General features: G+C 37.8%; 1 protein-coding gene across 2 annotated transcripts in view; it reads right to left on the bottom strand.

Moving 5' to 3' along the window:
- Positions 1–10475, bottom strand: part of LOC107002601 (ELMO domain-containing protein A-like) — a 21969-nt gene extending 11494 nt beyond the window's left edge. The window contains exons 1-5 of one of the 2 annotated variants that reach the window (XM_015200679.2): positions 10101–10475; positions 8175–8281; positions 7332–7400; positions 7073–7188; positions 6856–6910 (exon numbers count right to left, since the gene is read on the bottom strand). In XM_015200679.2, coding sequence (XP_015056165.1) covers positions 6856–6910; positions 7073–7188; positions 7332–7400; positions 8175–8281; positions 10101–10188 — 435 coding nt within the window. In that variant the 5' untranslated portion in view covers positions 10189–10475. The remainder of the gene's footprint in view (positions 1–6855; positions 6911–7072; positions 7189–7331; positions 7401–8174; positions 8282–10100) is intronic. The other variant, XM_027912439.1, reaches the window with a different exon arrangement.
- Positions 10476–11238: the final 763 nt, after the last annotated feature.

Here is an 11238-nt window from a genome sequence, read left to right as displayed (position 1 = left end):
GGGGGGGGGGGGGGGGAATTCACATGCATGAAGACATAGTTGAACAGAGCACGGAGGTCGACGAGAATATAGGTGTTCAATTGCTGGGAGAAGGGAAGTGGCCAAAGGAGCCAAAATTCGTTGTGATGAACAAAATGTGCAAATACAACAAATCAATGATGTCAAACCAATAGCTTTGAATATCATGGGAATCTTCATGGAAAGGAATCGAGGCATCCAGTTGGGTTACCTTCCATATTCTGGAATTAAGTTCCACCTCTGAGTTACTTTTGAAAGTTTCACGGAAATAACCCTGCCCAGTTGATGAGATTAGACAAGTGAAAGGCTGTAATGGAAAGCAATAAAACAAAACTGTGATCCAGTCTTCAATCAGGAAGTGGAGGTTTCAAAACAAAAGGGAGAGTTCTTAAATTGACTTTTAAATGAAGATATAGCTACTCTCGTGAAATATAAGAGGGGTTAACAATATTATCCACTAGGAAATTTGTTAGGAGTAAATTGCTGAAATGGAAGGCAGATATCTACTGCCTTCAAGAAACAAAGGTGAGCAAGGAGGTGGAAAAACATAGCCAAACAATTGTGATGTAGCAGATGGATGTGGTGTGGATGTATAGAAGCAAATGGCAGTATGGGTGGAATCCTCATGTGGGATTGCAGAGCATGGACATGGAGTTCGGTAGAAATAACCAAACTCTCAATTACCTACAGATTTGATGCAGTACAGAGTGCTTTTAGATGGTTTGTCGCTGGTGTGTATATTGCTCACACCAGAAGTGAAACTGGATTGCTAGGAAGAAGTGACAGCAGTTAAAGAACTATATGAGTCCCCCTGGGTCGCTTGTAGAGATTTCAACACATTTAGAGTTACGGCAAAAAGGAGAAAATGCAATAGGATCACAAATCTGCTGACTGATTTTTTCAACTGGATTAAGGAGATGGAGCTACAAGACCCTCCCTAAATGGAGGGATTTTCACATGATTCAGAGGTGCTAATCATCATAGTGCTGCTAGACTGGGCAGGTTCCTATACTCAATGGAATAGGAGGAAACTTTTAGGAACATCAGACAAATGATCATACCCAGAGTATCATCTAATCAAAGCCATGTCATGCTGCAATGTGGAAATTGGGATCAGAGAAAGTCATACTTAAAGTTTAGAACTGGTGGCTCAAGGTTGATGGTTTTGAGGGTTCATAGTTGGTGGAATGAATTTGAAGTGCAGAGTTTCCCTAACTACAAAGTCAATGTGAAGCTAAGATGTTGAAGCAAAAACACAATAATGGAGAAAGCATGTACGGGGAATCAGCTGATATTGATCTAGCACAAAACTAGAACTTAATCAGAGGATGACTTAATGTAAGGGCAACAGTTTTAGAAGAGCTAGAGAGTTGGAGAAATCTGAGGAAGATTGAGTTTTACAAGAAACTCCACTAAATCTGAGGTGCGGAGGCCTTTTTTGAGTTTGTAAATTGTCCACGAATCTCTCAAGAGGAACAGGTTTGGATGCAAAGGCCTTTCACTAAAGAAGAAGTCCTGAATACTTCGTCTCTCTTGTTCGACCCTAACCCTAGACAGCAAACAGGAGAGAAACAGTGGCATCACTGCCTGATCGGAAATTGCCCAACCAGGCTCTATTGTTTCTTTCTATCTTGTTCTGGGTTATCTTGACCATCTTTCTTTTGTATCTTGCTTATGTAAATCCTGACATCTTTATCCTTGTAATTGGTTTCTAAGTACCGATATTTCCACTCTAGTATATTGGTTGTATAGTTCTTGCTTTACATGTTTTTGTTCCCACTTTCTATATGTTTTCATAATATGTAGCTGAGCTATTGGTTACCGTAGCATACATTAAATTGTTGTATTTTTAAGAAGCTAGATGTGGAAGTGAAGCATTTAGGAATAGTGGTTTGTTCAATTTCTGCTCCTTTGTTGTCTATTTCTTGTAGAATTTTATTGTGTTTCTAGGTTCTTTGTCAGACGCTTGTGTATTTTCTTGTGTTGATTATAGTCTCATACTTCAGCTTAGTGCCCTGGTAAGAGATGGTAGACTAGGGTCTTATCCTCAATTGGGGTCGGGGGCGAGAGGCAGGGGAATTTATGGGTTTAGGGGGGCTGCCAGGCTAAGACAGGGTCTTGGAATTAGTGAAGATCCTTGAGAAAGGAATATTAATATAGCTTGCATTCAGGAGACCAGATGGGTAGGTTCTAAGGATTGGGACGTGAACGGGTTCAAGACTTTGGCACTTGGGGAGAAAGTGGTAGATTTTTGGAGGGTTAACGATAGGTTGCTGTAGATCAAGCTAGTCATTGGTGGTTAACTTTGAACGTCATTGGAGCATAACTGCATATGCTCCGCATGTAAGGCTTAGACGAGGTGGTCAAGAAGCGGTTTTGCGAGGAATTGGATGTGGTTTTGGGAGATACTCCAATCACTAAGAAGATTTTTATTAGCGAGATTTTAATGGCCACATTGGAACAATTTCAAGGGTTCTGACGATGAGCATGGCGTTAGTGGATTTAAGGTTAAAAATTGTGGTGGAAACTTGCTCTTGTATTTGCTAGAGCTTTTGAGATATACCTAACTCATGCTTTCCAAAGAAAGATCATCACTTGATTACTTTTTGTAGTGCGTGGGGCCAAGACACACATAGATTAACTGCTTATAAGGAAAGGCGATATAAGCCTTTGTAAGGATTGCGAAGTCATCTTGAGTAAGAATCTTACTACTCGGCATAAGCTTTTGGAGCACGTGGAGATTAAGAGAGGGAGGAAGAAGAAGAATTTATATGTCCAGCCTAGGATTAAATAGGGCTGGTTTGACACCTACCCTCTCCCGTGTAATTCGGGAGAAATTGACGTTATGGAGGCTTAGAGGACTAGTGCGGATGTGGAAAGCATGTGGGATAAGACAGCTGGTTGCATTAGGAAAGCAGCTAGAGAGGTGTTATAGCCTATGGCTGTCAAAGGGTAACTTTGGTCGACACCGAGAGGACTAGTGCTGGAATGGAGAAAATCAAGGTAAAGTGGAAACAAAGAGGGCTGCGTACGCGAAGTAGGTGGACTACACAAATGAGGACGACAAGCGGGCGAACAGGGAAATTTATAGGACAGCAAGAACAGAGGCTAACCCAGAGGTAACTACAGCTAACATGACAACTTTCAAAAGATTGTCTATTGAACTGTGGGAAAAGAGGAGATAGAAGTTGTACAGGCTCACGAAGGTGAGAGAGTGGAAGGCCCGAAACTTGGATCAAGTGAAGTGCATCAAGATGACGAAGGCAATGTCTTGGCGGAGGAGAAACCCTCATGAAGCAAAGATGGCAAGCATACTTTCACAGAACTATTGAACAACGGAACAGACAAAGACATTGTGTTACGAGAGTTAAAGCACTCTAAGAGATATCAGGAAAAAGTGTTAGCCAATCAAGAACTCTCATGTTCAAAAGATAAAAGTGGCATAGATGAGGATGTTGTGATAAATATGTGGACATACTAAGAGAGATAGGATTAAAATTGAGGATAACCAAGACAAGGTGGGAGTGGCTTCGGTAGAGAACAAGATTCAGGGAGTGAGATTACGATTGTTTGAGCATATGATGAGATGCATGGATACCTAGTGCAGAAGTGTGAGAGGTTAGCTATGATTGGTTTCATGAAGGGTAAAAGTGGACCAAAGAAGTAATTGGGGCGAGGTGATTAGACATGACGCAATTTTTTATTGGTTTCATGAAGGGTAAAAGTGGACCAAAGAAGTAATTGGGGCGAGGTGATTAGACATGACGCAATTTTTTATTGGTTTCATGAAGGGTAAAAGTGGACCAAAGAAGTAATTGGGGCGAGGTGATTAGACATGACGCAATTTTTTATTGGTTTCATGAAGGGTAAAAGTGGACCAAAGAAGTAATTGGGGCGAGGTGATTAGACATGACGCAATTTTTTATTGGTTTCATGAAGGGTAAAAGTGGACCAAAGAAGTAATTGGGGCGAGGTGATTAGACATGACGCAATTTTTTATTGGTTTCATGAAGGGTAAAAGTGGACCAAAGAAGTAATTGGGGCGAGGTGATTAGACATGACGCAATTTTTTATTGGTTTCATGAAGGGTAAAAGTGGACCAAAGAAGTAATTGGGGCGAGGTGATTAGACATGACGCAATTTTTTATTGGTTTCATGAAGGGTAAAAGTGGACCAAAGAAGTAATTGGGGCGAGGTGATTAGACATGACGCAATTTTTTATTGGTTTCATGAAGGGTAAAAGTGGACCAAAGAAGTAATTGGGGCGAGGTGATTAGACATGACGCAATTTTGACTTAACAAGAAGATAACCTTAAATAGGAGGTTGTGAAGGACACATGTTACATGTTACAGTAGAAGTTCAATAGGTAGGAGTGCCTTCTTGTTGTCCGCCCATACTCGTAGTTGTAGTATTACTCTTGCAGTTTCTTGTCTTTGATTTTTGTTACTCTCTGTTGTTTCTTGTACTTCGACTATCGTATTATTTTGTTGTAGTATTGTTGTGTTACCATCTCTTGTTTTGTTACTTTATGTTTTTTCTTGTACTACCAGTACTTTCTATCTAGATTAATTTGGACTGGTTTTTTCTCTTGAGCTTACATACACTATACTTTTCTTAAACCCCACTTTGTGATACTATACTGGTATATTCTTGTAGTGCTCAGCCTAGTTCACATGCACCTCAACTAATTCCATGAGATAGTTGCTACCCGCCACCAACACAATACTGGATAACTCTATTAACCAAGACTTGAATAGATAAGAAGAAATCACTTGGTGTTTTACGTTTCTTGTGGAATTTGAACATGAGACTTGATGGTTCTAAACTCACTTCATTGATCCCCAAGGCCAACCGTAGGAGTTTATTCTTATCTTGTTTAGCCTTCTTTTATGCCAAATTTCCAGAGCCTTAAATACATGAGTGAGTTCAATGAAATATACTTGTGCCAAATGGTAAATGTTTGAGATGGCACCAATGTTTTTAAAAGCACCCATTTCAGGACTACTAAACAATGAAGCAACGGCGACGTGCGGGGTCGCATATAAAGGTGAGGCAAAGAGGTTTGCATGAAGCAGTTGCTTCTATCCTTGAAGCATGAGATGCGAGGAAGCAGTCACTTTGCATATTATATAAGCGTGGCTTTTTAGCAAAAAGGGAATGATGGGACTTATTTTAAATTGAAAAATAATTAGAGTTACTAGGTCGCGTCTTCTTTCTCTCTGCGTCTAGGGTTCTTCAAAATTACTAGGTCGCGTCTTCTTTCTCTCTGCGTCTAGGGTTCTTCAAAATCTGCTAGTGTTGTTTCTTGAGAATTCAAGCAATTTTCTTCTTTGTTTCAGTGCGTCTTACTAGCGCCGCCATCTTTTTTTTTCCTTTTTTATTTTTTTCTTTGCTTCTATAATCTTCTTCGACTTTTCTTCCTTCTATTTTCTTTATAATTGGTTCATTGCCTCTACATTCTTTTATTTTCTTGTTATTGTCATAGCGATTGTTAATTTATTTAAGCGGGCAATGTAATATTCTTATTTAGTTAGTTAATTCATTCAATTTGATATTCTTCAACTTCTCTTCCTTCTCTGTTTTTTAAAATTTGATTTGAATATATATACAAGTTTCCTTGAGTTTTTTACTTGGTTATTCTATTTATTTGTGCAAGGTTTATTTTAAATTTATAAAAAGATTCAACTGAGGGCTTTACTTCTTGCTTTAAGCGAAGTAGACCCTTATCAGTTATCACTTTTTTACACTTATGGCTCTCAAAAACACAATGGCATATAACTTGCTCCATCAACTTTTCTTTATAATGGATATGCCATCTTCCATTAATATATATACAACTTTTCTTTATGATGGATATGCCATCAGTACCATCAGATTAGGATACCACAAACTGGAACTTGTTCCACCTAGACTCGTACAGTTCTTTTGACTTTGTAGCCTAAATATGCCCAAAATACTCCAGAAAAAAGGATCTGACGTGGCAATTAACAGTTTGATACTCTACAGTCTATTCAGCAAATTCGTTTAATTTTACAAGTCATTTGAAATAGGGATGTCAATGGTAGAAGATTCTCTCTTTCTTTGTGGGTCAACTAAGATCTAGGACAATCTATGTAAAAAGGGGCAGCCTGGTGCATGATGTATCTCGCAAGGTCTGGGGTAGGGCCTCACCTCAAGGAAGTGCAATGTAGGCAACCCGCGATGACGCAAGTATCAGTAGTTGATTCCACGGCACGACCTATAGGTCACACAGTGACGACTTTACCAACATACCTATTTATCCAAAACGTTGGAAAGGAAAAAAAGATCTACCTAATTGATCCTGGGTTCATTCTTAAGTCACCCCTTTGTCAATAGATAAAAATACTGATAGAAACACTTACCCAGTTTTTTAAAAGAAATTAGATGCTACGGTATCTCAAAGAAAACAGAAGGGTGCCTGCAAAACATTTCTGTTTGACAGTAGCAAGGAATAGCATAGAGCAATTTAACCATCCTTTAAGATGCCCATCAACCAACACAGTCCCAAGTACTATAATGTTTTTGAGGGTTGAGGAATCAAATAGAATTATACTTTTACAATTGCATGAAAGAAGAGGTGCATAAGAAACTGTCAGAACTGAGAACATACAGAAGTAACACAACATCTGAATAATAACTAGTCTCGGGAGACATAGTCATGAAGACCAGTTTAAGAAACATAGATGTTAGGTCTCCAATGATTACCAAATAAAAGCACTTGTTGATACTAAAGATTAGCTTTTCATTATAGGCATAAAAGGTTTACAAGGCACAATGTTACTTCTCCATAAAGAGAAGGCAAAAAGAGGACGTACCGGGAAATTTCTCGCAAAATATAACAAGTTCTCCAGTGATATGAATCCAGCACCCCTATAAAAGTCAATCAAAGATGTCAGTGGTGAACCAAGAGTGGAAGGACCAGAAAGGCCGGAAGAACTCGGAAAATCGAGATTAGATAAGCTCAATCATCAGTGATTTCTTATTTAAGATGCCTAGGGGGGAGGGAGGAAGAGAAAGAAAATACTGATGTACCTAAAGTCAGTAGATGGATCCTTCCCTTGCCAACCCATATCCTTCCATTGCTCAGATATTAAACCATGGAGTTCCTCCACAGGGAAGGCAGCTTTCCACAGTGCTCTTAAAGCTTCCTTTTGGTAAAGAGAGGGGGAGAGAGAGATGAAGATGAGCAGTAAGAACATAAATTTAACCTTGATGGAACGTTTAAAATCCTTAAAGATGTTTTCTCTTAAGTTCATAGTGAATGGCTAAGATGTCTTCAAATAGAGGATACCTGATGTTCAGGAATTGAACCATCATATGCAACATCTATACGGTTTTGTAGTTTTTGCAAGCATTCCTCCTAACATTAACAAAGTGAAACAGAATACGATAAGTGCCGATGTGCCAAAGACGCTCCATACTTCCTCACGGTGTTGTGAAAGTTGACATTCTCAATAACATATTTTCTAAGAATAAAACTGGATAAGTTGACATAAGTGGCGAATTGAAAATAAAAGGCTATATTGGCAATCTCGTCAGAATTATCAACTGTGGTTATCTGAGGATTGTGGAGGAAAAGGAAGAGCGTGAAATTTCAGATATAAGACATTCATGCCTGAGACTTGGCACAATTTAAGAGAGTTAAAGAATATGTGAACCTCAACATGAGCTCAATTAGCTAAATGACTGAGAAACCAAGTAAAACTTATTACCACTCGCAACACTCAGCATATTCCCTATTTGTTGTAACTTTCAAGTTTAAAATCTTAGTAAAAACAACCAGAAAACAAATTTGTATAGCATATTGGAAGAACCACAACGAAATCCTATCCAGAATACAAACTTTTAATAAGAGAGGATCAAAAGAACCCAATACTGCATCGTGTTGACACTCCTAGAAATTACCTAGTAGGAAGCTTACACTTCATATAATCTGCACTAGAATCTAAGTTATTACCTAGTAGGAAGCTTACACTTCATATAATAACCTGCACTAGAATCTAAGTTGTAAGCGCTCATCGCTTTTGATGCCATACCCATGTCAGACTCTCCAAAAATACACTACTTTTGGAGAGTCCGACACGCACCCGCTGACATATTTGAAGAGTCCAAGCAACATAGACTAGAATATTACCTGAGCTGGTGTCACATCAAATGATGGACGCGTATCAATATCGGTTCCCTGGGCACAAACGCATGAAAGGCCTCTGCCAAGCCATGCTGTTGATCCTGCCATGACCTCTGCAGTAACAGAAGGAAACAATAATCTAGGGAAAATGGGAGGTCAATTTCTCAGTAACAACATGCTTCATAGTGTATAGAGATAAAAAAAAAAGATTTAGACACATGAAGAGAGGCACGTTCATTTTTTATTATTAAGAAGAGAAGTTAATCCTTCATTTATTTATTTTCCTTTTTTGGAACAAGGAGTTAAAGTGTATCTTTCTAGACAAGAAAAGACAACTCTAATGAACAAAGTCTAAGTTGCTCGGACCCTTCACTTTTGGTGCCGCACCCGTTCGACACGGCATGGGTGTGGATGTGGGTGTGGGATCTGTGTCCGATTTGGTACACGGATTTTGGGTACTTTGACCAAAATCGATGGGAAGACTAGACAATTTTAATGATTTCCTATAATCAATACAAAAGCTAAGGTGAAATTGAAGAAAATGGAATACCTTTTATATAGAAATTTCTATGTCACTCTTTTTCTTTCTTTTTCCTTTATTCTCCTCAAGTTCTCCACATAATATCTCATAATTTAGGTTTGATAACTCTATTTTTAAATATTTTAATTATTTTTAGGTGAAGCCGCACATGCGTATCCATTCATGGATCCATATCCCCGAATCATAAAAATTAGATAATGAAGGATCCATCCACACCTGTATCGCACACCCGCACCCGAGTACGAGCAACTTAAAGCAAAGTTTCATAACTGACGAAGAGGTGTCAAGAATGCATCAATTCAGCAACTATGACAAGGTTCAATTGTGTAATCGGTATAATATCACAATTAAATACATGGTACATGCATGGGTACGAAAACAGAAGCTCACAAATGTTAGAGAACAAATATCATGGGCTATACTACTCAGTTAGTAGAAATCCTACCCACCAAAATTGTTCGTGGAGAAGTGGAAACATCTGCATACTTTTTTTCTTCTTCAGTGTTTAGATTATGTTGATGATGAGAAATAAGCACAAAGAGAGTGCTGTTGAAGATGTACAAAAACAGCAGGGTGTGTTGAACATAAATATACCATTCAAGTGTCTTGACATACATGAACTAACCTTATTTATGCACAACAAGAGAAAAAAAATAACCTCCCACCACTGAGTACAAAACAAGAACCACCTTAACACAACTTCACTAGCCAATTGCCTTTTATAATTGTCTATCAAAAAACAATTCCCCTTTGAAAGCTAAAATTAGATGCAATCATGTAATGTATAATCATTAAATACAGAGGAATTCTTTTTTAAAAAAAAAAATAACATGTCAGGACACAGTATATATTAACAGTTGACAGAATTTAATAGGGCAGCTCAATACACAATCCTGCTTTCTCATAATGTGCAACCGTGAGATGAACAGCCTGGTTAAGTAATAACAATACCCCTAATGCAGCCCAAAAGATAACATAAATGACCTAGTAAATTCTCAACCACTCCATTCTAGTGTTCTAAAGCTATCAGTGATAGTTGGACTGGCTAAAGCTACTTTTCGGACATTTTTGCTTATATGAAAGGTCAACATCCGACATCCTAGAAACCAAAACTATGAAATAATAGATTTTTGGAGAAGAATCAAATAGACGCCTCTATAGGCATATTTGCCTACTGTAATTCCGCAATTTTACAAATAAGCTTCCCAAACTTTGTACATGCATCTTTCTTGCGGAACAAAGATCTAAAGAAATTTTGCGGAAACTCACCACAAAATTAAAGGCAACCAAAAATTTCAATTCATAGATAAAGAAAGCAATAAGGAATAAAAGTAGAGACTGGAGAGAGGTGTCATAAATATTAAATTAAAGAAGGAATATAGCATACATACCAGAAGATGAATGGCAAGTACTATTCCCTCTTTCAAATCCTTGGGATATCCTCCTCACTGCCACGAACGATTCTCCTCTATCCTCCATTTTTACCAATTTTAAATCTACCTTTTCTGGAAATCGATTTCTTGAAGAGAAATGGAAGGTTCCTTCGTTGAAGCCGTAAGATCTGCAACAAGGGAAGTGTTTATTTATATACTATGCGTTATATCCAGCTAGCAGATATAGTTGTTCTGATTGTGATCTTCATACCAAATTTTCTTCTTATCAAATCACGGAATGAGTGAGGTTTTGGGTGGGGTGGGGACTGCCGATCCAATTGCTTAATCTATGAGTTTATTTATTCATGTATTAATTAATTTTATAATTTGTACATACAATTAATTTCAAATAACCTTTTGCTCCTAAGTTTCAAAGGTTATATAAACGTCTATCACATATAAATTTTATATGATATTTAAGAAATTTATGTGGATAGAGGTTCAGTGGTATTAGTTATAAATGAATTGAAATAATAAAAATTCTTCAATATTTTGTGAGGATCATAGGGCAAGGAGAAATAGAGATAGATTGTGTATCTAGGAGAATGTCAATACTAAAGTCTATTTCTCTTTCAAAAGGAACACTAGGAAGATTATCGAGAAACACTTTTGGAAAGTCATTGACAATCGAATGTGACTCAACATTAGGGGTTTCACATTCCATACTCGAACAAGATGATAGAAGCAATCTTTAGATATCATTTTCCTACCTTTTACGCAAGATATGAATTGACCCTTAGACGCTGCATTTCCTCCTTTCCGTTCTAAGATAGATGTGTTGGAACCTAGAGTGTGACCAATTGGATCTTGTAGTCTATAGAAGCATGGCAAGAGTGAAGTCAATTCATCTAAGGAATAACATCAAATCTAGCATATCAAGCTCTATCAAATCAACATGAGTGACTATATGAAACAAGGGAAATTTTATAGGCTTGTAGCAACAATAGAATCATTAACACGGGTAGAGACTAAAAAAGGTTCTAAAAGAATAGAGGGACAGAGATCAAATCTCATAGTCACATAAGGAGTCAGAAAAGACAATGTAGCATCTAGATCAAGCAAAGCATACACATCATGATGAAAGGATTTTAACATA

The sequence above is a fragment of the Solanum pennellii genome, chromosome 10 (genome assembly GCF_001406875.1).
Source record: "Solanum pennellii chromosome 10, SPENNV200".
Classification (NCBI taxonomy): domain Eukaryota; kingdom Viridiplantae; phylum Streptophyta; class Magnoliopsida; order Solanales; family Solanaceae; genus Solanum; species Solanum pennellii.
This window is presented reverse-complemented; position numbering and strand designations above follow the sequence as displayed.